This window comes from Aspergillus wentii, assembly GCF_001890725.1.
Source record: "Aspergillus wentii DTO 134E9 unplaced genomic scaffold ASPWEscaffold_7, whole genome shotgun sequence".
Taxonomy (NCBI): Eukaryota; Fungi; Ascomycota; class Eurotiomycetes; order Eurotiales; family Aspergillaceae; genus Aspergillus; species Aspergillus wentii.
In genome coordinates this window covers 695,904-719,993 of record NW_024467838.1, presented here as the reverse complement: position 1 = coordinate 719,993, position 24,090 = coordinate 695,904, and the positions used below count along the sequence as shown (strand labels likewise).

Here is a 24,090-nt window from a genome sequence, read left to right as displayed (position 1 = left end):
TACGAACGTCTCTTACTACGGTGAAACATGGCCAATACAAGAGATGGTTCTGGCGCAATGGCCTGCTTGGCTGTCTGGTCATCTTGATCGGGTGAATAAACCGAGGCACTTTGGTCCGGCATTCAGTATTGTCGATCGTTCCACGGGTGCTGACTTCACGACGATTTGCTCTTCTGTGTGTTTTATGGCTGAAGTGCCTGAGTGGATGGCACGGCGAGTGCCTGAGAGTCAGGACTGAGTTACATTCATCATTGTGATAGTTGCTTCTGTTGTCCCTCTTTAGCTTACGTTAAATTTGTTCTGAACTATGATGTCTAGTGCACACATACTACCAGGGGTGAAGTTAGACAGATAAATGAGTTTGATATGATAATTTCCCAAGTTGGCATTTGAATGTACAATATTCACGATTCGACTACCCATCTGCAATGCCTAAGACCAACAGAATCTACCTAGTCTTCAAATACTCCACCACATTGGGACGACCTTCGATGGCCTTCTTCAACACGACCAATGACTCGGGCAGGGCATCCTACATCGTCAGCATCACTATAATCAACTCAGAAAATATCCATACCTGTGCAATACCACCAGTAGTAATATCATTATCAATCGCCTGAAACACCGCAAAATCGGCATAGCTGACGGTATTTCCAAGCAGATAGGGACCGCTCTTGTCCTTGGAGTAGTAGTGGTCGATGTTCTTGTAAAAGGCCGGTGCCGTCTCGGTCTTGTACTCGGGGAAGGGGTTGAAAAAGTTTCGCACCCAGTTGTCCTGCATTGTCAGATGAGAAGTAACATTCAAGGGAAGACGACGTACCCTCCAGTCAATGTAGATGTCGGAAACAGCATCAACCAGCCATTTGTCGTAGTTGGTTTCGCCGTCATACTGGCCGAGTTCGCGGGATAGGTATCGCAGGATGGGGATGTGCTGCACCATTAATATTTTTATATGACGTCGTAGGAAGGTGACCAACCTGCGTCAAAACAACGCCTTTGTATTCCAGCGACGGCACTAAGCCAGTGACTGTCAGACCCTTTTCTTTCAGGTCGGCTTTGTTTTTGGCCCAGCTGTCATCGAGCGGATAGCGCTTGTCTTCGAAATCAATACCGGCATCGTGGAGAAAGAGGCTAGAAATATTAACAATTAAACAGGATTATTATTCTATTGGCTACCTACCGAACAACCTCTCCACGGCCGAGGTTTTTAATATCAAGATAGTGAAGAACGGGCTTGGCGGACATTTCGGCGTATGTTGATGAAACTGGTTGAAGATAGTGAGATAAAGAGGGGTATTTAAGGTGGAAATGAGGGGTTATCATGTGATCACAATCCCTGTCAGACTGTCATTAATATCCGATTGGATGTCAGCAATCGCCGATGCGGATCATTCTCGGTGTTTGGTCAGATTCATGATTGGATGTTGTTTATTATAACTGACAGTGAAAAGTGTCCGAATTGCATGACTCTATCGATAAGTCTCCGATGGACAATATTTAAGAGACAGTGAGCTCTCCATTAGGTACTATCATAAACCTCATTTTGTATAGAAATGGAAGAATACTATGACCTCGGCGACTATCGCCGCTCAATCACCATCTCATCTCCACAGGCTCAGACCTGGTTCAACCGCGGCCTCGTCTGGTCCTACTCATTCAACCATGAAGAAGGAAAGCGCTGCTTTATTCGAGCCACAGAGGCCGATCCAAACTGCGCCATGGCATTCTGGGGTATCGCCTACGCTATCGGTCCGAATTACAACAAGGCGTGGTCCCGATTTGACCGGCAAGATCTCAAAGCCAGTATCGAGACAGCCACTTCCGCGTTGAGTCGTGCTGCTGAACTAGCAGAACAGGCGACTCCTGTTGAGAAAGCTATCATCAAAGCACTCTCTGCGAGGTTCCCGGTAGGAAACATACCGGATGATCTAGGAGTATTGAATCTGGCCTACGCCGATGCCCTTCGTCCGGTATACCAGGCCTATCCGAATGACCTAGAAGTCATCACGCTCTTCGTCGAAGCACTAATGTGCATCAGTCCTCGAGCACTTTGGAGTCTAGAAACCGGAAAGCCAACCGGCCCTCACACTGTTGAAGCCCGTGAGATTCTCGAGTCCGCAATGGCAAAGCATACAGATGGCCCGGAGAATCCAGCCTTTCCCCATCTGTATATCCATCTCATGGAGATGTCACCATTCGCGGAACTGGCACTACCCGGCGCTGATCGGTTACGTCGTCTTGTTCCCGATGGCTCGCATATGCTGCACATGCCCACGCATATCGACATTGCATGCGGCGATTACCGCCGTGCAGTCGACTCCAACCATGAAGCCATGGTGTCTGACGACAAGTACTTTGCGAGGGAGACAGGATCGGTGATTTACACCATGTATCGTGCGCATAACGTCTACGCGAAGACGTACGCAGCCATCATGTCCGGTCGATCCAAGGATGCCATCTGCGCTGCAAAGAAGCTGTGGGATATTGTTGACGTGCCATTACTGTCCATCCGCAGTCCCCCAATGGCCGACTGGGTAGAAAGCTTCCTGGGTGCATTGCCACATGCGCTAGTTCGGTTTGGTCGGTGGGAGGAGATTCTCTCGCTGGAATTGCCGACTGATAAGGAACTGTTCTGCTCAACGACAGCTATGATACACTACGCGCGTGGCATTGCATTCAGCGTACTCGGTCGAACTGACGAGGCTGATACAGAATTGACCCACTTTGAAGCCGCCCGTGCTGCTGTCCCTGAAACACGTCTGAATAGCATTCCGACCAAGGAGAGCGACGTCCTCAACGTCGGAGGAGCCATGCTGAAAGGCGAACTGGAATACCGCAAGGGAAACTATGATATCGCATTCTCTTCTCTGCGAAAGGCAGTCGAATTGGAAGATGCACTACCATACTCTGATCCACATCCCTGGATGCAGCCCGTTCGACATGCTCTCGGTGCGCTTCTCCTCGAACAAGGGCACGTAACCGAGGCAGAGACGGTTTACCGTGAAGACCTCGGACTGAGTAAATCGTTTCCCCGGCGAAAGGCTCGACCAAATAATGTTTGGGGATTGCATGGGTTGTATGAGTGTTTGGTGCGTGGTGGTAAGGAGGAGGAAGCGTTGTTGATTCAGATGCAGCGGGATATCGCGATGGCTTGTGCTGACGTGGCTATTGCTGCTTCCTGTTATTGTCGACTGTCTGTGACGAAGTCGACTTGCTGCAGGGATTAAATTGTATGACTAGACAAGAATTCTCTCCTCTCATCGTTATGATTACTTATGATAAGTTTATTTGATTTTACTCTCATGTCGATGGTCACGTCTATGGCAGGTATATAGTCTAAACAAACAAACTTGGGCTTTTCTATACTAAACAACAGTTCTGTACATCCATCATTCAACTGGCCTGTGATAATATAGTTGGTCTTAAGTATGGTCATTTCAAAGGAATATAAAGTAAAACTGCACACACAGTGTTACCTTGATTGTATCCGATTCAAGTAATGCAATGTGACCTGATTTTTAATATTTCTGTATAGCTCTGGTGCCCACCCGATAAAGATGCCACTTAGCATATCTGTCCACTGCTATCTCAAGACTTCCAGGAATGTAAACGAACTGATTTAGTGTCCAGCATGGAAGACATCAAGGGTTTAGATGACTGATTGAATTATACAGCTGCATCGGAATATATATTCACAATATTGGCAAAGGAACTAATTTCTCAGATACAGATAGAGTATCATTTAAATTGCCAAGCTCTTCAGCCGTTCTCGGCATAGATATTCCTTGTGTTTATCATACATGGACAAAAGGTTAGCACTCTGATGGATCTTCAGGGATGACTATTTCAACTTTAAGATATCGTAGATAATGTGAAGTCGTTCCATGGATACACGTTGATCGGCAGACCCCGCACTGCCCCTGAATGTCTGATAACCACGGATGTCCTCACCCTCAGCTCCGATTAAGTTATGTTTACGATGAGAATCAGGAATAACACTACATTTAGCTGTTCATGGATATAATCATAAATGGGTATGAATTGATTTATATATTCATCGCAATCATATCAAGAGGTAAAGTAAAGCCTCTAGTACTGACGGGCGATAGCCTCCTCAGCGTCCTTCTTGGCACGGTGCTCAGCCTTCTGACGGTCAATAGCGTTGAGGCCCTTGGTCTCGAACAGGTGAGTGACGGCAGCGGTAGCGAGACCGACACCGATCTCCTTGGCCTTGGCGTGGTCGGAAGGCTTGCCTGTAGATGCATTAGATGATGATATGGAAAGTCAGGTATGAGGGACCGTACCGTTGGCAGCCTGGTGCTCCTGCCACTTCTTCATGGCCTCGTAGGCGGCAGCTCCACCGATGGCATCGTGGGAGAGGTGGCCCTCGTGGCCCTGAGCCTCGCTCACGGCCTTGTGGTGGTGGGCATTCTCGTGGTCGTCGCCTGGTCAAGTTAGTATTGACTCGATGAGAAGATGCGGAAAAGTCCAAGACATACCGAACCAAGTCATTTTGAATAGATGTGATGAGGGTTGGAGTGGTTTGGAAAAGAAAAGTGTTTGTTTGTGGATGGGAAACAGAACGAGGAGGGGAATAGAGGGGTATTTATGTCCTTTCTCAGCCCTTCAGCTCCCGTCCCTCATGCTGGAACCAGCATGATCAGCGGTGGGTTGGGCTGACTCTCAGGTGAGACTCCCATCCGTTATTGCGATTATGCAATTCCGAGACACGTGTACGCCCGCTGATAGGCTGGCCCTGTTGAGATTATCGCCCTGTGGATGGAGAGCTGAGGTTGCGATGGTGGATCGGCGGGGGGCTGTGGCGCTGTGATTTGGTGCTTGGTTCATATCCGTGTAGGGCACGCCCCACGCTGTGGAGGCCATGATGTCAGGGATCTGGATAGGGGAGGGCAGGGCGAGATGCGATGAGGGGCAGCGGAGCTGAGCCACCGCAGAGTTCCGCCTAGTCGTGGCTATTTGCGTTGCTAGATGATTATTATAAATAAATGTGGATGTTGATACTTGTTCCCATGTGAGAGGCCCCGTATCGTGGAATGAGAGAGTATTCCATCGAACAGTTGGTATCTCAGTGCGTCATTAATTAGTCCAGACGTTGCACCTGATTCCGAGCTGATTCCTGATGTTGCTGACCGAGTACTATCAATTACGTCTTATTCCTATCTTATGTCTGACAGGTCTGCGTATGCACCAGGGATAATGCAGCGATAAACAGCACAGAAACTGACTCGACATGGTGCATCAGGATACATACACAGATGCATATCTGCATACTTAATAATCTTCATAAAACGCATTATTTTTGTTTTTCCTTTTCGATCTTGGCGGAGGTCTTGGCAGGGACTTGGCGTCGGCGTTCTCCTGGCCTAACCATATCTGGACTAGCGCGGGGCAGCCCACCAAATCACATGATCTCAAAATCGACACGAAAAAAGCACGCCTTGGACTTCTGAACTCTCCTTTCGCCACCGTCTCATTGCTGCTCCACAGATACAATGTCGATCAAACTCGGTGTGCTGTCGGACTTCAAACAATCGCGATATGTGATTCACCTATCGACCGGCAAGCGCCTGGTGCTGTTCCGCCTGCCGTCCATCGACCCGTCGAGATCGAAAGCTAACGAGACCGATGACGGATGGTCGTATTTTGCCATGGAGGCGGAATGTCCTCACGCCGGTGGCCCCATGGCTGACTCCTCGGTCGATATTGAGGATTCCGCTTACGTCGTCTCGTGTCCTTGGCATGCGTACGATTTCAACGTAGAGACGGGCGAGTCCAGCGTCGGGATCACCGCGTGCACTTTCCCGGTTGATGTTCGGGGCGAGTTTGTGACGCTGGGATACCCTGCTGAAGATGTCGGACTGGTCAAGTTGGAGCCTGTGAGTGAAAAGGTCAAGTTGAAGAATCAGCGAGCGGAGAATACTGTGCCTACTTCTCCAGGAGACCCGGGAGTCGCTCGATACCTCGACGATAATGCGACGGTGTGTGACTGGGCTGTTCACATCCTGAACACGCCTCATCCAGAACACAAGATCGAGTTGACTACCCACCTATTCTCTACATTCACGAGCAGGGAGGCTTCGTCCTCTCCGATGGAGCTCGGACGAGGTACCGTTAGCCCGCCAGCTCAACCTCCTCGCGAAGGATTGACCGAGGTCAAACCCCAATACATGCCTAGACCTGGAAAGGGAGGAACACTGAAGAGTAGGATTGCAATGCTTCATGCCCTCGCAAATATCGAGTTGTGGGCGATTGATCTTGCAATTGACATTTGTGCGAGATTCTCAAAATTCCAGACAGAAGGACACGGCAGGGAACTACCACGAACCTTCTTCCACGACTGGTTAAAGGTCGCCGCCGACGAAGCGAAACACTTTTCCATCCTCCGAGCAAGAATCGAAGAAATGGGCTCTCATTTCGGTTCTCTCCCCGTCCACCACGGTCTCTGGCTGTCGGCCACTGAAACGGCGCACGATATCCGATCGAGAATCAGTATAATTGCTCTCGTGCATGAGGCTCGCGGTCTCGATGTTAATCCCATGACAATTGAGAAATTCCGCAAAGCCGGCGACCCCGAAAGTGTCGCAGTCTTGGAGGTTATCCACAATGATGAGATCACACATGTCACAACCGGCCATCGATGGCTTACGTGGATTTGCGAGCAAGAAGGCACCGACCCCGTGCATGTCTTCCGGACAAACGTTTCCAAGCATTTCCGTGGGCCTATTCGAGGACCTTTCAACGAGGAGGCTCGATTGCAGGCTGGTATGGATAAACGGTACTACGAGAATGCCGTAGGGGCAGTGGGTGCATAAATAACGAACTGTCGTTGGGCATATTCACCGCCCAGCTGTACACATGATCGAATCCGAATCGTGGTTCCCGACCGACATACACGTTATCCGTTACGTCTACTTGCACAGCACAATAGACATGGGCAGTAGCCTACACTAATGTAGCACCGGTGACGGCTTCGTGCGACCTATGGCAGAGAAAACGTCTCGCAACGCCTCTCACCATGGGTACCAATCGTATTTCAAGTCTCGATATGACGGAAGGATAAACTCGCATGTTCACTACCCGACCAGCTATCTGTCACGCGTATGATATCGCCCGTGGTGGTATGTTGGGCGTCGTCCCTCCAGACCCACAGGACTGAGCCACGCCGTCGCCGGCCCTACAGAATAGCGCCACGATTGCCCGGAAATGCAGGGACTCATCGCTTAGTCGCGGACTTGCGATTTCCACACCATGACCACGGAGTACAACTCGGAAAATCTCAAAGAATGCATTAGAATAGTCGATAACAAAATCATATTGCACCAAAATTCAAATCCAACAACAATCCTTAGTCGCACTGTTTAAACTAGTCAAACCTGAAAATGCATTGCTCAACAAAAGAATGAAAACAATGAAATGTCAATCTGTTATGAACGCGATAAATGCAAAACAATATGTTGAATCAAATAGGAGAGAGAAGGTGAAAAAGGAAAGTCCATTGCAGCAGCATCTGCGAAATTGACGGTGGTAGGAAGCCTTCTTATCTCTGAGTAAGAGAAAAAGCAGCGCAAAGAATGAGTCGAACACGATGAATAGAAGATCTGGAAGAGGGAACGATTCTCTCGTTTTGAGATGAAGTCTCGCCGCCATCGGTGTCGCAGTATGTTGTTGCCTCGCCAGCGAAGCACAACAAATTCGACCCATATATATATCCATCACACACGGTCCCCATCGATAATCGGTCCCATCAATAGCTCAAGAAGCTGGAAGAAGTTAGTAAGGAAAAAAGGAGAGAAAGGAGGGAAATATCGCCACATACCCATTGCTCGAGTCTCGCTTCGTTATTCCTCATTGTTCTGAACTTATCGTCCAATCGCTCTGTCACATCGTCAGCTTAGTTTCATCTCAAAAGAGAGAGTTACCTACCTGTGGTGCAGTACAGGACATCTTCGAGATCAGGGTCGTCGCTGAGACCCGCAAGGAACCTGTCGGCTTCCGGATCATTGCCGATCTGACTGATCTGAAAGCGAACCACTTCTTTTCGTCAGAAGAAACCACATCGGCCATCATGACTATGACGTACCATTTGGATGATATCCATGCTGCCTGAGAACCCTTCCACATTCCAAAATCGCTCCCTTGAGCGTCTCGCTCCTTTCCGGAGTGCCTTGAGGCCCGACCGGATAGCCATCCGTGATGATAGAGACAAGTACCGGGCGCTGTAAACCGTCGCCGTTGAGCGGCGCGTACACGGCATCCTCAAGAACCCTTCTTCTCAAGTTGGTGCCGATTTCTGTCCATCCGTTGAAGGGCACACCGCCCATGATGGCCTCGATTGTGTCGAGTGATGGTCGGGTCATCTCGGGTGTGGTTGGCTCGTTGATAAAGCGTAGTTCAATACCTTCTCCGTCTGGAACGATTCGGGTGGTGATGTTGGTGATGCGCTGGACGACATCTCTCTGGTGTTCTATCCGTTGGCCTTCTTTCATCGATCCACTGTCATCTGCATCGATCGAACTGTCAATGAGGTTCGATGATATTTTCTCGGAAGGAAAGTTCATACCGCAGTACAGGACGGGTTGGTAAAGAGCCACCCGGGTCAAGTCTTTTGTATCCAACGTGTTATCCGGGTCCTTCTTCAAATTTACAGCCTTTTCGACGACAGTTTTCAAGAAGGAATGTTCCGGAGGGAAAAAAAGATCCAAGTGGCTATCGTTTATGAACTTCGTCATATCCTCGAGGAGCTCTTCTTTTTCCTTCTGTTCGAGGATGGCCTAAAAAGCCAGTCAGTCACATAATCTCGACGATGGTAATTTATTTAGAGTGTCAACCTACCTCTGAGAGTTGATCGTCCAGCTTTCCGGTCATTCCGAAGCGTCGTTTGATAGCATCATGAGCCACCACACCAACAGTTGCAACTTCAACACACACAGCAGCGGCACCGTGGATGCACATATTGGCGCAATACACCACGGAAATGAGAAAAGCAAGTATCTTGCCAACCTCGAGTATGCGGGTAGTGTTTCGCTGTTTCCGCGGTCGCATCGCCTGGAGGAGTTTTCGCTGGCGCTTACCCTCCGCAATATCTCGTGCAGAGTGCCTGTTGATCTTTTCGTCTGGATCGGCTCCGTGATCGACAAGCTCGCTGATAATTTCAGGGGACAGGCGATTCTTGACTGCGCTCAACAGTGGCGTTGAACCTCTGTCACCGGGCACGGGGGACGGTTTCGCAGCATTGGCGCCTCTGTCCAGAAGAATCTGGATAAGGCGACCAGCATTCTTCCGCGTTCTCGCGGCGGCGACCCAGAGAGGAGGCCGTGCTCCTTCAACACCGTTGGGATCGGCTTCGTGCTGGAGAAGCAGTTTGACAGTTTCGACATGGCCGTGCCAGACGGCGACACCGAGGGGAGTGAGACTGCTTTTCGGGTCGAGGAAATCGATTCCACTGCGATCAGTTCGTTCGAGGTCTGTCGCAGAGAGGGTGCCGTTTCGCGCGAGTTGGTAGATAGTATCCATGATGGATCGATCGCTGGTGAGTTGCTTGTTTCCCTCCGAATTCCATGCTCTCTCTCGCTGATATATCTGGGATAGGAAGGACAGCTCATGGCATGGGGCTCATCTCATCCACCACCTTCTTCTACCACACTCGAACATCTCATCTCGTCTCGCTTCATCTTTGCCCAACATACCAAGTCACTAAGGACAGCACGCTATAACGAGCTGAATGGAAAATTGTTGTTTTCATTTGGTCCATCCCACGCCCTCCATCAGAAACCTCGGTGAAGAGGCTAGTGGTGCTCGCTTCACCCACGCCAACCCCTCCTTTTTCAGCCTCGCGGCGTGATGCCTGAGAGGAACTGTGGACCTGGTAACTACTACTAGCCAGCATGTCCGCACTGCAAATGCCACCAGTGGGGCCAACCAAATGAACATGATGAATTGACTCTTGAAATGAGTCAACAAACAAACATCTGGGGCGATTACTGGCAGATCATACGCAAGAATACCCTTCCAGAGTGATTCTAGTTCTGCCCGAAAATGTTGGACGACATTTCTCTGCCCGTTGCAGTTTCGATATGACACGTCACATCACAATGTTTACATACAGCCTCGTCACATACATATCTGTTGCCCAATTTTGGGGTATTTCTCGGGGAAAATTTGCAGACTGACAGGATATTCCTTTTAACTCTATTTTGCGACTATCTTGTGACGAAAAAAAAAAAAAAATTTACCCCCACTATGACACTTGCAGCAGTTACAATGTTACCCCGCGACCCTTCGGTCGGTAATTCAGATGCAGCTCAGGATCTGTATGGGATCGGTGTGCGCGTGGGGTTCTATCTCCAAGCGCTAGGTATGATTCTTTACAACTACAGCATCAAGGAAGACTATGGCAAGGGTTTGAAGATAGCCTCGGGTAGCATCACCCTTTCCCTTTTGGCGTCGTGGTATGTATTTGCCGCCCAAGGGTTGTTTAGTCCGAGTGAGGCTATTATGGTGCTGCTTATCGTGATGAGTTTGTCTCTTCCCGCAAAAGTGACCCTGTTAAATCCACGGAATGTCGTCGGGGAAACGATCGGCCTGATAACCCTGGTCCTGGTTGAGCTGGGAACTTGTGCTGCCTTACTGTGGACATTCGCCCGTCTAATCCATACCCTCCCTCGACTGCAAACTCCCAATATCATTTTTTTCTTCGCTCCGGTGTCTATTACTGGCTGGTTTCAATATGTCGCATTGGTTGTTTGCACAGTTGATGCCCTCTTTTCCCTGCCGTATGTGTACAAGGTGGCGCGCGTCATCGAAATATCATGGCGCTTGTACCGCGAAAATCATGCAGAAATCAGCAAGGAAGACGGAGAGAAGATCCATGAGGAGAAATACCGACAGATTGCTGAAAGGATCGATTGGGAAAACCATCGAAAGGGAATCGCGATACTACGCTGGCTGGCATGGATTCTGGTAATTATCGCCGTTGAAACAACCATTTACTGGAATCAATTATCGCCGCTGAACGATTTTCAGTCACCCGGACAGCTGATACCCCTGGTCGCTGGTATCGTCATATTCATCGACAGTGTCTTTGAAGCGGGGCCCAACATACTCGCCCACGTCGAAGAACAGTTCCGGAAAATCCCTGACCGTTGGGCTCTGGTTCGCGCCGGGTTTGATCAAACATTTCAGTGGCTTAGACTTAGGATCTACGGTTCTGTCCGGGAGTGGGTGAAAAAACAACGAATCTTTACCCAACGAAGGACTGAAGAAGTTGCAGAGGGGTTGCAAGTTTGAATGTCGGTTACCCCGCTGTTTCGGCGGTGTGAGATGTAGTCAATCATTGATACTGCATCATGCACGAGTATGTCATATTGCGCAATCCTGAAACAAGTCTAGCTAACCGCAATCCCCAGAATACCGAACTGTCAAGTTTCCATTCGCCCTATGTCCCTCCTTCCCCTTTCTCGAAACGAAAGCTGTTGAACTAAACATCTTCGTCAGTATCAGATCTTACCCGGTCAACCAATACATACCCTGGCTTGTTTATTTCCGAAGTGACGTTCGATGGAAATCTCTGGCGTGTCAAGGTGGCCCATTTCTTTGTCTTCCTCTGCGATTTCCTCACAGTTCATGCGAAACTCCATCAAATTGCTCATCCTCCCGCCCAACGTTGTCATCACAATTCGCACCCCACCTTCATTTTTCTTATCGCGCACAATGCGCGGAAAGCAGAATTCTTGTAGATGATTGGTCAAGCGAACAGATTTCTGAACAACATCCCACAGCACCCACCGCTCTTTCGAAGATTGCGGCCATCCTGGCGGAGATCGATGGCGAAAGACATACAACGGATTGTTGTTAACGTTGGGCGTAGGCGCATAGGCAGGGAAAATGTCAAACGTTGTATCGAGTCCTTCCTTTCCCAACCGCACCCAGCCTTACTCGTCTTCTGGGATGAAGCGGAGATAGAGACCCTCCGGGGGTGCCTCGTTGTCGCACACTCTGAGTGATTGGTTCTCATACACCGAACCAGTCCATTTGAAGATCTGCTGGAGAACTCTGGTATTCAAACGGGCACCCCTGCTTCCTGTCCCTTCCTTTCTCGGCGCGTTGTTACTGGAGGTCTTTGCTTAGCATGATTATTTCGATCTCATGGCCGAGTGACTCACTGGATAGCAACAACTGTCTCGTGTCCTTTGTAAGGCATGGAAACAGGGGAGCCACTAAGGCCCTTCTCCGTGGTAATTTCGTATGTCAACCTTCCATTCCCGGACCCCTTGCACTTCCCATTACTGGTGTCCAAATTGCCGGGTTCTGAACCTGCCCGGTACCCACACATCTCCAGGCTTGCATTCTGCAGATCAACGTGACCAAGCTTCACCGCAAACCCAAACCCACGTGAAGGCACATCATTGGCCTTTGGGACCAGGATAATGCCATAGTCGTTTTCTAGATTCGCCGAGTCCGGAAAATTTTGATACTCGGGACACACGTGCGTGCGCAGATCTTGCATGTTCGGCTGTGGCTGATCACCAGGCAACTGTTCGATCCTCAACCCCTCGGACGGATTGCCTTTCGAGTCAATCAGGTTATGACCCGCCGTCAGGATCACATGGAAGTTCACGTCGGGAAGGTTAATAAAGAAGCCCGTTCCGAAGTTCAGTTGCCCTACCACGTGTTAGATTGCAAATGGAATCAATGACCATTCGAAGGAAGCGAACCTTGCTGGATGAATTTCAACTTGACAACCCACTTCTCCCGACTCTGGACGCGGGAGAATCGCAGACCGCCTGTTTCCTCGGGCTCGATGTGCTAGTCCCACGCGATATCGTAGAACGCAGGGTCCAAGGTGAAGTGTTCAGCCATGGTTGTCAGCTTAGGGTTTCAACAGTGCCACGTTCTATGAAGAAGAATAATCTGGAACACACTCCTTCCAATGAGGAGGTGCTGGCTCTTTTATCCCTAATCTAAAGTGTCATCTGATAACTTTGAATCCGATCAATCCGTGATCTACATCGATGAGTGAACCTCGTGCCCGATTCTGGAAAGATGTATATGACAACAATGCATTAGTTTCTGCTATGTGTTTCAACTGTGAAAAGCAATCATGGAGCGTGATATCAAGCATGTTGGCGTGGCTGTGTTGGCTCGGCAGTTGATATCGGACATGCTGAATGGTTTCGCGAGATTATAAGAAGCCAGTCCTCTGAACGAGCAAGCAGTCTCTCACCAATCCACCTCAATCGAATATCTTTACCAGACGAAATGGATGTTACTCTTCACGATCTCGCTCTCTACTTCACTGCGGCCACCGGAGCTATGCCACCTGACGGCTCTGGAATGTATCTCGTCTCCGAGGAAGACGGAGACTTGATCGAAAAACTGTGGACGGGACATGAAGTCCGCGAGCAGGTCTTTATCGCTGCGGATGTCAAGGAGTCTACTCCTGCTGTCTATCTGCTTGACGAGGATAGTGTAAGTAGATACAATGGTCTATTCTCCATTGGACAGTTGCTTATTCCTCCAGCGACGGATCTTCTGCCTTGACGCAGAGCATAACCTTCAATGCTACGAGTACGACGCAGATGAAGAAGAATGGAATTTCGTCCTGCTTCGGGATGGCGAATCTATTCCTGTTCACCCGAAGAGTCGGTTGAGTGGTTGTTTGCTGGAAGACACCCAGATTGTCGTCTTCCAGGATCCATCAGGCCGGCTTCGAGGAATGCGAGTTCAACCCGGTGGAGAGGTTGAGTCCCTCACCCCAACTTCCATCTCCTCTTCGTCGGCTATTCCCCACACGGCGTTTGTCGGAGATGATGAGAGTCTCCACCTGCTTTACATTGATTCGAATAATCAGGTCCATCATCTCACATTGTCTGGCAACCAATGGAAAGGTTTGTCGTCAGTATCCGAATCGAAGACATTTACTGATATGAGCAGATACAATCATCCCAGGCGCAGGATTTGTCAACGACAAAATCATCAAACTCATGGTAACCGGAAACGATGAAAACGCTCTCAATATCCTTGCCCTCTCCTCGACCGGACAAGTCCTTTGGATCAACCCAGAGGGCCAGAAGGCAGTTCTTGGCAAGGTTGAACGAGAGAGATTTGTGGCTGCCTCGAGCGAAGAATGTGCGGTTCAGTTTCTTGTCACGATGTCCAAGATGTTTGGGAAGGCGATTAAGAAGAGGAAGGAGGGCAAGGATAAGATGAGGAAATAGGTTTTTCTCTTTTTCGATCTTATTCGAGCTTGACTACGGGGTATTGGCGACAGAGCAGTGGAGATGAAGTTTCCTTGATTCAATGGTTTTCACGTTCAGTTTTGCAATTACAGTCCGTCATGGTTCTACCCAGTTTCACTAGATACAGCGTATGTCCGAATTTGCAGGCTTATCCATCTTCTATGGCTCCGTAGTATATAATTTCGCGCCAACGTTGAGAATACTGTTGAAATAATAATTCCATGAAGACCAATCATAGTGATCATCTTTTTAGTCGAACGGATGATCTCAACAAATACCAAAAACAGCCTTGGCTGAAAATATATGAACAGGGAGTCTACATGACTCGTTCATCTGGATGGTGAAATTTTCCTGACGGTGTCGAAACAGAGAACGGACGATGTCTCTCCAGGTAGGTCCGGCGCGATATTCTAAAATCAGAGATAGAACCTCGAATTCGCCTGCTTTCGTTAGTGGGGAAACCAGGATTGCTTGCACTGAGATGTAGACTTACACTGCTGGTTACAGTCTTCTGTAACTGTCCACACCGTATTTGGGATATGTGAAACCGCGACGCGTTCGACAATCGTCCCGAAATGCGATTGTGGTTTGAGGATTCAAGATTGCTAGAAGCAACCTCTTAATATTGATAGACGATAGCAAAGGACGACTGGATTGAAGTGTAGATGCTGGGAAGATGATAGAACTGAGTAAGAGTGGGAGGTGCATGGTATATAAAGGGGCTATCTCGAGTTGGTAAAGAAATCGTTACTTCTTTGAATAGTCTTTTATTCACAGGATATATTCCATGTCTCCAGCCACACCAAATCACCAGGCTGCAGCGATAAGTGGGAATTTGCGGACGAGGCGGACTTTGCCGGGTACTACTATTTATCTGGACTGTCAGGTTGTCTACTATTTCCATGTTATATGAGAAATATTACATCCACTTGAGGCAGGATGGAACTCTTTTTTAATTAAGTATTTATTAATTATTGTTCCGAATCTCCAGAACGTATAGTCAAGGTCGTATCTATAGCTCACCATCAGCCTCATATCACTTCATTCTCTCTGAAACATACCTCGAATAGCCTAACAGTCGATGGTGGTCGTTCCTCCCTGGTTTTCGCACTCTTCAGCGAATGCAGGGAGGTCGTCGTTTCTGGTATTGCAGGAATCGACGTTTTTGCTACTGCAGTAGCAAATGGGCTTGCTCAGCTCATCGCAGATGTTCTTGGTGACCTCGGCTGTCTTTTCGGCGTCGTGGTCCTCGGTATCGGAGTCGATGACGCACCGAGCGGAGCGACCACGGCAGAGGTTCTGGGAAGATATTTCATTTCGGTGCACATCCTACGCAGAGACACCAACTGATATTTGGCCAGCGAAGCCGGTACTCGTTCAGTTGGGGGTCCAGTCGGAACGTGGAATAAGGCAGGGGTGAGATGCATGCTTTCGGTCAGACAGGCGCGGAGGTAAGGGAGGTGCTAGCCTTGTCGTTGATGCACTCGTCTCTGCGCTTCTGGAGACACTACAAACTCTTGAGATGGTACAAGATGCTGGTCATGACGATGGCTGTTGTATCCGATCCCCCATTCCTCGTGATGCTTACTGCGGCAAGAATCTCGCTCTTTCAAGATTATACAAAGCATCGTTCCTGTCATCCATGAGGACAGAAGAAACAATCTAGTGTTTCTCTCCTCGTGGACCGGTTTAGTCGGGTTGGAGCGGGGTAGTTATACGGCACAACGTAGCATACCAGTTATACAATAAGGTCGGATTTGATATACCGTTAAAGGCGGACATCTCTTCAATATATTATCGTCCATTACTTCCGAAGTGACAAAGTCACTGCGCTGGTCGATGATTGAGAGCCTCACTCAGACCAATCCTAGGAATAGCAGATATGATGAAGAGATTCGTCCACATGAGATGGTCAACAGTGCTATTATTGGTTTGCACGACGTGTTGAATGCTTTAATCAGCCGTTCTGTCATACCAGTGACTTTATATTCAGTTCTCCAGATTGCGGGGTCATGCGCACGCGACAAGACCTTTCGCTTCCTGGAATGTTTGTCTGTCGTCTAAATAAACGAGATGGTAGGGTAGAGTAGAATATATTTTGGCGTATTTGCCGCCACGGCTGTATATGTCCTTGATAGCGCCCGATCAGTATAGCACAGCGCATTCGGTCCGATACGAAGAACAGGAAGCATTGGTGGGATGTGGAGCTTACGAGAACTCAATAAAACTTGGCTGTTGTCGAGATTGAATGAAATGCTGTGGATATATATGCTGATGGCAGCTAATCAAGGAACACCATTTGGTATACTTTGTATACCAGAATTGCTTAGCGCCGCGAAATATCAGATACAGCAAGAGAATCGATGATCTTCAATTTCTCTACTCTGTCTGTCCAAAATATGTAATTGGCGGAGGGACTCTTCTCGATGGATAAATCTTAAAACCAGCTGACGAAATGACAGGATAAAAATCCTCACACAGTCCAGTCAAGATGATTCCACCATCCAAAAGCGACAATGAATCCTGCTCTATCTTAAAGCCTCTCCGCCCTCCTGCCCTATGGCTTCGCCTAGAACGGCGGTCGCATAAGCCAGACCAGCTTGGGTGTATGCTTCACCATCTTCTCTGCCTATGGATGAGATGCATGCGAGACTAGAGGAAGATGGATATCTATTCGTCAAGGACTGATTCCGCGGGAGGATGCGCTTGATGCCAGGGAAAAGTACATCCATACCAGCAACATGAGACAAGTATATTGACTCTCCAGCTACTCCAAACCATTCGTTGGCGAATATTGTGCTTGCATCGTATAATCCCAAAACGGCCCGAATTGGGCCAGACAGAAATCTGGCCTTACGGGCTGTGGATCAGAGTGTCAGATCTACGGTTCTGGAAATATGTGGGATCGCGCTGTCGAATCGAAAATCGCCAACATTGCTACGTACGGCTTGTTTGGCTATTATTATGTGTTGTGATCGCTTTACGAATGGCACCGAGCAAGAAGCGCTCATGGACATTGTGATCAACATGAGCCGAGACAACAATTACTGGCCAACTAAAGCAATAGAGAACCGATTGAAACGTGCATGGGGGTTTCTTGATACATTATACATTTAGACCATTAATAATGGTGGTTTATATTGCAATTAGTATTAATGTAAATGACATCTCCAATAAATCACATACTAAACCAGCCATGATGCTGCGCCAAATCCGCCGTCAATCTCTCCTCTGGCTGATATCGAAGTATCAATCCCAGCAGGTCAGCAAACATCGTCACCTCCTCTGCTGATATCCTCCGTCGGACTTCCTTTGGAATCATCCCGGTCCGCGACTCGATATATACCAATCCATGGTCTAGCATTTCTTCAATCGAGCGCGGTTCGTGTGGTTCTGCGGGTTCATCGAGGGCTTCAAAAGTTTTCACTGCGCGGTTATTTGAAGATGGACGGTCGTCAAAGTAATCTTCTCGCGTTGACCATGTGCTCGTCCACCATGGTTCAGGGAGGATGCCCAGTAGCATCACCATATGGTAGAGATGATCATCGCGATCATCATCGAAGAGATCGAATAACCTTCTTCCCGTCCGGATGGCAAAGAGCGTACATCCCAATGCCCACAAGTCACTTCCTATACCGGTCTGCCCGTCCAAGATGAGCTCAGGCGAGTAGTAATTCTGCGGGATATCGAGATCGTCCGGGGGAAGGGAGACATGGTATGATTTTCCACAATCGATAATGTAGATTTCATCGGAGAGATAGCGGTGATGCACGGATTGAAAGTCAACGGGATGCACGAGGTATTGCGGCGCGCTGGGATGGGATGGTTTCTCGCCGGTGCTGGTTACGACGTTGACTGTTTTTGGTTGTCCGAGGATCTGTATAACTCGGTCTTCTGGGAGGCCGTCCAGACCAGATACGCGCAGGAGGATATTCGACGGTGTGAAATCTACACTGTCAGATACATTCGGCAAGACAGAATAAGAACTCACCACCATGACAGATCTCAAACCGATGCAGCGCCACCATCGCCTTGACAGCATTCAACCCCACCCTCCTTAACACGCGATCTGGCTCCTCAAACTCCTGCAGAATACACGACACCTTGGGCCCGGCAACCGGATACACAAAGCAGAAATGACTCCCATTCGGCCCCGTCACCTGGAACTGATCCAGCGGGAGACAAATCGAGTCGTTCTCCGCTCCCACCTCCCGTATCCGATTCACCCGCAGCTCAGGACACTCCCAGTCTGAGAAGTCTGCCATGAAGATCTTCATCTGCAGATGCAACAACTACTGCAACTGAACTGTCTGAATTTGGAGCCATTATGAGTAGCCTTGTCATGTAGGACAGGAGTCACAGCAGAAGTCGTGGGTATCCATTAGACCCCGCTTCTTGGCATAAGTGAATGACCATTCATTCACATGTCGATATGGACAGACTGTCTAAATTATGATGTTAGAGTGATCCATAATAAAATTATATGTATATATTAAGCATCATAGCGAGAAAAAATTCCACACAGTAGAATAAAGTATATACACTGAACATATAATCTAGCCAATAACAGTCCACTATGATAACTTATCAGATAAGGCAGCCAATCTATGCGCTTAATCAGTAGAACCTTCCAGCAGTTTATACATCCCTGTCATTCATAATAAGTCATAATTCATGATTAATAATGACTGTCGGCCTCCGAAATGACGAGCTTATAAATCTGATCTTAGGCTAAACTCTTTCTGGGAAACTCGCGATTCCCACGTCAGACTGCATTGTCCAATCAAATCTTTCTATTTTTGGTACCTGGATACAAAGAATCATATTTAAACAGGTCACTCCCTCTCATATCTATATCAATATCAACTTCACATATCAAATCTCCAATTGCATTACTCAAAATGACCTCCCCAATCAAACTCTACGGCCACATCGGCCCCAACCCCCTCAAAGTCATGATCGTCCTCAACCTCCTCAACATCCCCTACGAAGTCGAAGAAGTCCCCTTCTCCGACGTAAAGAAACCAGAATACACAGCCGTCAACCCCAACGGCCGTATCCCCTCTATCCACGATCCCAATACCGGCCTCACCCTCTGGGAGTCCGGCGCGATTATCGAATACCTCGTCGACAAGTACGACACGGACAACAAGCTCAGCTTCGCCAACGGGTCGCCCGAGTTCTACCAGGCAAAGCAATGGCTTCACTTCCAAATGTCCGGACAGGGCCCGTACTACGGACAGGTGTTTTGGTTTTCCAGGTACCACTCGGAGAAGGTCCCGAGTGCGGTTGAGCGGTACACGAAGGAGATCAACCGGGTGACCGGGGTGTTGGAGGGACATTTGAAGAGTCAGAAGGAGAAGACGGGCAGTGCGTGGTTGGTTGGGGATAGTCTGTCGTATGTGGATTTGGCGTTTATTCCGTGGCAGTTGGGGGTTGCGAGGATGTTGGAGAAGGCGGATTATGATCAGGATGCGTACCCGCATGTCAAGGAGTGGATAGAGAGTATGACGGCCAAGGAGGAGGTGAGCCAGGCGATTGCGGCTGTTTATAAGTAGATCGTGATCTATGGCTGAGAGATTGTGTATATATTATTGCATGCTTAATACATGAGGATAATATATCCGACTGGATCTCTAATCTATGTAGAACCCGATCAGGTAATGATCGCCTTATACAATGTGCGTAAACAGTGGCAATTTGTGTCTTTATGCTGTCTCAGATGGTCAGTTCTGATTGGCCAATATATCTAGATTGACCAATCAAGTACTTTAGCCCTGCTTATATAAAGGCACGCTATGACACACCGTGGCATCCTTTAACGGTTAGCATCATGCCATGGATGTCAGATTGCCTATAAAAACCGGTACCACGTGTGACATCTCTGAATACCCCATCTACAGCAGTCAAAATGTCACCAAGAATTGTTCTCATCACTGGTATGTCTTCTATCCTACTATTCATTCATCTCATTGACATTATAGGCGCCAATGCCGGTATTGGCTTTGCAACGGCCAAGTTCATCTCTCATGCCTGCAAAGACTTCCATGTCATCATCGCCAGTCGTTCACTGGACAAGGCCCAACAAGCCTTGAATGACATCAACTCGGACAATCTCTCCACCATCCAGCTGGACGTGACAAACCAATCGTCTATCCAGCAAGCCGCCGCTCAGGTCGACCAGCAATTCGGCCGTCTCGACGTCCTCATCAACAACGCCGGCATAATGAGCCGCGACGACGACATCAAAACCCGCATGCAGGCCAACATGGACGTCAACGTCGTCGGCCCCGCTGTCGTCGCAGACGCCTTCCGCCCTCTGCTCCTGCGATCGCAGAATCCCTACTCCATCTACGTGAGCAGTGGCTTGGGTTCACTCACCGACGCCGCCGACCCTACCTCGCCAACGTACAACAGCTTCAGCAACGTCGAGGCCTATCGCGCCAGTAAAGCAGCACTGAACATGCTTATGATCCAAGAATATGCATTTTTCGGCACTAAAGGTCTCAAGACATTCGCCTTGGATCCTGGCTTGGTAAGGACGGATATCCGCGGCACCAGTGAGGAGGCGCGTACGGGGGGCGGTGCAGCGCAGGATCCGGAGGTGCCTGCGCAGGCGATTTTTGATATTATTCAAGGACAGCGTGATGCTGATGTTGGTCTGTTTGTGCATAAAGATGGCGTGTGTCCGTGGTAGTGGACAGTTGTATGTACTCGATAGCTTAACGCCGACGATATCATTTGGCCCCCAATTCTGGATGAGAATGACTCATCAACATCATGCCTTTTTTCTGTGGGTTGCCAGACTTGTAAAGCTCATCGTGGAAAGGTAGGTCCTTCATCATCTATGGACATGGCTGATCTTTGGTGCGATGGAACTCTCCCAATTGCCAGCGATACATCAAAGCAAACCGCATCTGCCGGATGCCACAAGGACTCTTGTCGCACAGCGAAAGCGCCTTCACCAGTGGCCGGAGAAGGTATTCTCAAGGACCGCGGGGTTCAGCAAATACAGAACAGAATGAAGTCTTAATCCCAGTCCATCAGACGTCACCCTGCACCGGATCTTACAGCGCGCGCTGTAGAGAGTTGGCGTGGGATTGTATCGTTGTGAATCTGGTCAATATCCGTCAGTAGGTCTGCAGTGCACATCCAATGTTGTTTGCAGTTGAGCATCTTCACAAGAAACTTGTCATCTGGATAAAATTGATCATTTGACCATTGGTTATTGCATCTGAAATCAAACACAGAGATCCAGAGCAGAAACCATGTTTCCAGGTTCGTCTTGCCGAGATAAGACGCGTGACGGGATGAGATTGTTCGAGTATGCGATGGATGAGCATTGGCTTCAGCTCTGACTGGTCTTGAGATGCACGTCGCTTGTTACTCAACTCTATTGACACAGGTAATCCAATTATATCTGCGATGACTGCCTCGCTTAATGTCCGTTTTATTCTGTCAATCTTGGCCTCATTTCGTTGATACCAATGCGCATTCAACTTGCGGCTCATTTTCTTATTTCTTCTTTTCCGTCTCCACAATCTTTTCTTAGTTCTGAAACTATATAAAGATCATCTCGTTTGAGATCTAACAGCGTCAGATCTTTAATCACCGACAGCCGACCTTCCCTTCCCGGAAACGCCAAGTCGAATACGAGGTGACCGGCAGATCTTCATCTCGAGCATAGGCTTTTAGGAGGGAAAGTGCGAGATCGGCTCGACGATCACCACGCGTTTGGTCGAAGTGGATCAATATACTTCGTATTCTGCCTACTACTGCCTGTATGGAGCCTAAAAGCAGACAGACATAAATAAGAGGTCCCACCTGAGCAATTCAGTCCAGCACAATCATTTCAAACCAACTATCTACAATCCTTTTCAATCAAGTCAATATGAAGCTCTCGCTCGTTCTCGTCTCTCTCGCCGCCTGCGCCTCGGCCTTGGTGACTGACCGGTCTGCTGAGACCAAAACCCTCGTTGCCCGTGAATGCGGTGCTGCCGACTCTTGCCAGGGATGGGGTTCGGATCTGTGCAATGACCGCGTATGTCAATCTCAAGAGAACAAGGCATTATAAATACTAATGATGTTACAGTGCAAGAAGTGCTATGGAGACAGTGGATACTACAAGAGAGGTGAATGTGGTGGTCTGATGTGGTAGTAAGTTTTCACCGTATAGTCAAAGTGTTTATCGAAGCTAACAGGCGATAGCACTTGCTCTTGCTACTACGACTAGACTATTGGCGAGGGGTACACTTCAGAGTCTTGATTATTTCATTCATTGTCTAATAATATAAATACCACATCATACGCACATACATTACACATCATCGAGCTTTATCAGCTCTTGTGCCCTTTCCATTGACCCAATTGATCAATGTTCTTTCTTGGTTCATTTATCAACATGAAGTTGTTTTATATCTTCCAATGTGCAGACTGTCCCAATGGTGGGTATTGTGGTATCGATGAAACCCCCCACTAGAATGCTTTATCACTTTCCTCGGTTTTCTGCACGCTAGAGTATGAACTATAAATGTCAACAAAGCCATCGCTTGACTTGAGCAGTCACCCGCCTGATAAGCCTGATCATGTATATCAACTGGCCGCCATATTGCGTGAGAAGACGTCTGTTGGGGGGTTGCAGCGAATCGAAACAAACTTGCAGAATATGACAGCCGAGGAAGGGGAGTATCTTGCCAGCAAAAACATGGATCCCATGACCTACTTCTGTCAAACCCAGGATCTGAATAGTCTCAGAGGACACCAAAAGCGTCTCGAGAAGAGGGGGCGGTCCAGAGACAATTTAATACTAAGACGAAGACCACAGAGACATCTGGGGGATTGCCATTATCATGTAAAACTCAGTGGAAGGATGTCAGATATCTGCAACCATTGAATACTTAGTCAATAATGAATGACCCATTACTGGATGACCTTGTAGATATGCTATGGCAATACTCTCGCCTGTCTAGTGGCTGTGCAGTATCCGACAATAAATGCGGGGCGGATCATGATACAGCCGCCATGACGTCAACCGCCAGCCACAAATAAAAATAAATACATCTTTCATCGTAGTTTTCCCCATTTTACGAAGAAACCTCAAGTACGACCAGAATGGACGATAACACCCATCCTACAGACAAGCCTACCCTCCCAGTTGACTTGAGCACTCTTCCGCCCGAAGAGTTCAACCATGTCTGCCAACTGGCCACCCAAATGCAGGAAAAGACATCTGCCGAAGATATCCAGCTGATTGGGTCAATGCTGTCCAAGATAACACCAGAGAAGGCGCAATATCTTGCCACCCAGAATATGGATCCCATGACCTACTTCTTCCGAACTCAGGCGCTGTATCATTTAAAACGGGAGCGACGCACTCAGGAGATGGCGCACTCTGAATCTGGCGCTTCTGCTTCCGTTCAAGATAAATGAGGCCCACTGTCACCCTCCAGGCTAGGTCAGGTTGCTCAAACTGTATTCTTGGTGGTAACTAACTATGGGAATAGATTCCTGCGGATAGTAGATGTTCCTGAGAAAATCAACATGAGGACAGGTTCTATGTTTCTGGTAACCATAGCTTGAGCCAAGAAATGTGAAATAGTCTACCAGATCGCCAATCATGAAACTTGTCCAATCGTCAATGGCTGGTATGTCGAACGAAGTTTGATCGGGCCATTCATAGTACAGGATGATCGTTCATCAGATAAGATATGATAAGATCCTTGTCCTTGTCTATAATATCCCTATCTATCAAATCTCCAATACATCTCCAACGCTAAGAATGCATCTCAGTGTTGTTCATTAAACCGATTAGTCATTAAAGGGGCAATTAATC

General features: G+C 48.3%; 14 protein-coding genes across 14 annotated transcripts; 8 read left to right on the top strand and 6 right to left on the bottom strand.

Annotated features, from left to right (window-relative positions):
• Positions 1-448: 448 nt before the first annotated feature.
• Positions 449-1,245, bottom strand: ASPWEDRAFT_117442 (glutathione S-transferase; the record flags this gene model as incomplete). The annotated part of the gene is made up of 5 exons (XM_040828737.1): positions 449-532; positions 578-775; positions 821-931; positions 978-1,131; positions 1,181-1,245. The coding sequence occupies 5 exons, from the start codon at positions 1,243-1,245 to the stop codon at positions 449-451; spliced, it is 612 nt and encodes a 203-aa protein (XP_040685619.1).
• A 242-nt stretch (positions 1,246-1,487) lies between these two features.
• ASPWEDRAFT_43956 (uncharacterized protein) lies at positions 1,488-3,240 on the top strand. Its single transcript, XM_040836149.1, has one exon. It carries the CDS (start codon positions 1,554-1,556, stop codon positions 3,225-3,227), a length of 1,674 nt encoding a protein of 557 aa, XP_040685618.1. The 5' UTR covers positions 1,488-1,553; the 3' UTR covers positions 3,228-3,240.
• An 849-nt stretch (positions 3,241-4,089) lies between these two features.
• ASPWEDRAFT_30889 (DUF3759 domain-containing protein) lies at positions 4,090-4,512 on the bottom strand (the record flags this gene model as incomplete). Its single annotated transcript, XM_040833478.1, has 3 exons — positions 4,090-4,253; positions 4,305-4,445; positions 4,500-4,512. 3 exons carry the CDS (start codon positions 4,510-4,512, stop codon positions 4,090-4,092), a joined length of 318 nt encoding a protein of 105 aa, XP_040685617.1.
• Positions 4,513-5,513: 1,001 nt separating this feature from the next.
• On the top strand, positions 5,514-6,833 carry ASPWEDRAFT_116802 (Rieske [2Fe-2S] domain protein; the record flags this gene model as incomplete). Its single annotated transcript, XM_040828684.1, has 1 exon — positions 5,514-6,833. The coding sequence occupies one exon, from the start codon at positions 5,514-5,516 to the stop codon at positions 6,831-6,833; it is 1,320 nt and encodes a 439-aa protein (XP_040685616.1).
• Positions 6,834-7,733: 900 nt separating this feature from the next.
• On the bottom strand, positions 7,734-9,534 carry ASPWEDRAFT_53695 (ankyrin repeat protein; the record flags this gene model as incomplete). The annotated part of the gene is made up of 6 exons (XM_040837930.1): positions 7,734-7,781; positions 7,838-7,896; positions 7,945-8,052; positions 8,102-8,521; positions 8,582-8,792; positions 8,854-9,534. 6 exons carry the CDS (start codon positions 9,532-9,534, stop codon positions 7,734-7,736), a joined length of 1,527 nt encoding a protein of 508 aa, XP_040685615.1.
• Positions 9,535-9,942: 408 nt separating this feature from the next.
• Positions 9,943-11,566, top strand: ASPWEDRAFT_643314 (uncharacterized protein). Its single transcript, XM_040838737.1, has 2 exons — positions 9,943-11,374; positions 11,444-11,566. The coding sequence occupies exon 1, from the start codon at positions 10,261-10,263 to the stop codon at positions 11,305-11,307; it is 1,047 nt and encodes a 348-aa protein (XP_040685614.1). The 5' UTR covers positions 9,943-10,260; the 3' UTR covers positions 11,308-11,374; positions 11,444-11,566.
• ASPWEDRAFT_53694 (uncharacterized protein) lies at positions 11,532-13,141 on the bottom strand (the record flags this gene model as incomplete). The annotated part of the gene is made up of 5 exons (XM_040837929.1): positions 11,532-11,950; positions 11,987-12,093; positions 12,183-12,681; positions 12,735-12,825; positions 13,028-13,141. 5 exons carry the CDS (start codon positions 13,139-13,141, stop codon positions 11,532-11,534), a joined length of 1,230 nt encoding a protein of 409 aa, XP_040685613.1.
• Positions 13,142-13,278: 137 nt separating this feature from the next.
• ASPWEDRAFT_30884 (uncharacterized protein) lies at positions 13,279-14,237 on the top strand (the record flags this gene model as incomplete). Its single annotated transcript, XM_040833477.1, has 3 exons — positions 13,279-13,488; positions 13,541-13,907; positions 13,954-14,237. 3 exons carry the CDS (start codon positions 13,279-13,281, stop codon positions 14,235-14,237), a joined length of 861 nt encoding a protein of 286 aa, XP_040685612.1.
• A 1,010-nt stretch (positions 14,238-15,247) lies between these two features.
• On the bottom strand, positions 15,248-16,121 carry ASPWEDRAFT_186174 (uncharacterized protein). Its single transcript, XM_040832120.1, has 3 exons — positions 15,632-16,121; positions 15,320-15,557; positions 15,248-15,270 (listed from the first exon to the last, which is right to left on the bottom strand). Exons 1-2 carry the CDS (start codon positions 15,683-15,685, stop codon positions 15,330-15,332), a joined length of 282 nt encoding a protein of 93 aa, XP_040685611.1. The 5' UTR covers positions 15,686-16,121; the 3' UTR covers positions 15,248-15,270; positions 15,320-15,329.
• A 1,218-nt stretch (positions 16,122-17,339) lies between these two features.
• On the bottom strand, positions 17,340-18,775 carry ASPWEDRAFT_139290 (uncharacterized protein). The gene is made up of 2 exons (XM_040829382.1): positions 18,250-18,775; positions 17,340-18,206 (listed from the first exon to the last, which is right to left on the bottom strand). Exons 1-2 carry the CDS (start codon positions 18,533-18,535, stop codon positions 17,437-17,439), a joined length of 1,056 nt encoding a protein of 351 aa, XP_040685610.1. The 5' UTR covers positions 18,536-18,775; the 3' UTR covers positions 17,340-17,436.
• Positions 18,776-18,978: 203 nt separating this feature from the next.
• Positions 18,979-20,110, top strand: ASPWEDRAFT_643090 (glutathione S-transferase family protein). Its single transcript, XM_040838736.1, has one exon. It carries the CDS (start codon positions 19,160-19,162, stop codon positions 19,814-19,816), a length of 657 nt encoding a protein of 218 aa, XP_040685609.1. The 5' UTR covers positions 18,979-19,159; the 3' UTR covers positions 19,817-20,110.
• A 59-nt stretch (positions 20,111-20,169) lies between these two features.
• ASPWEDRAFT_53692 (uncharacterized protein) lies at positions 20,170-20,955 on the top strand (the record flags this gene model as incomplete). Its single annotated transcript, XM_040837928.1, has 2 exons — positions 20,170-20,197; positions 20,243-20,955. 2 exons carry the CDS (start codon positions 20,170-20,172, stop codon positions 20,953-20,955), a joined length of 741 nt encoding a protein of 246 aa, XP_040685608.1.
• Positions 20,956-22,149: 1,194 nt separating this feature from the next.
• Positions 22,150-22,491, top strand: ASPWEDRAFT_175242 (uncharacterized protein; the record flags this gene model as incomplete). The annotated part of the gene is made up of 3 exons (XM_040831336.1): positions 22,150-22,299; positions 22,351-22,415; positions 22,467-22,491. 3 exons carry the CDS (start codon positions 22,150-22,152, stop codon positions 22,489-22,491), a joined length of 240 nt encoding a protein of 79 aa, XP_040685607.1.
• An 854-nt stretch (positions 22,492-23,345) lies between these two features.
• ASPWEDRAFT_186169 (uncharacterized protein) lies at positions 23,346-24,085 on the top strand. Its single transcript, XM_040832119.1, has 2 exons — positions 23,346-23,712; positions 23,762-24,085. The coding sequence occupies exon 1, from the start codon at positions 23,370-23,372 to the stop codon at positions 23,685-23,687; it is 318 nt and encodes a 105-aa protein (XP_040685606.1). The 5' UTR covers positions 23,346-23,369; the 3' UTR covers positions 23,688-23,712; positions 23,762-24,085.
• Positions 24,086-24,090: the final 5 nt, after the last annotated feature.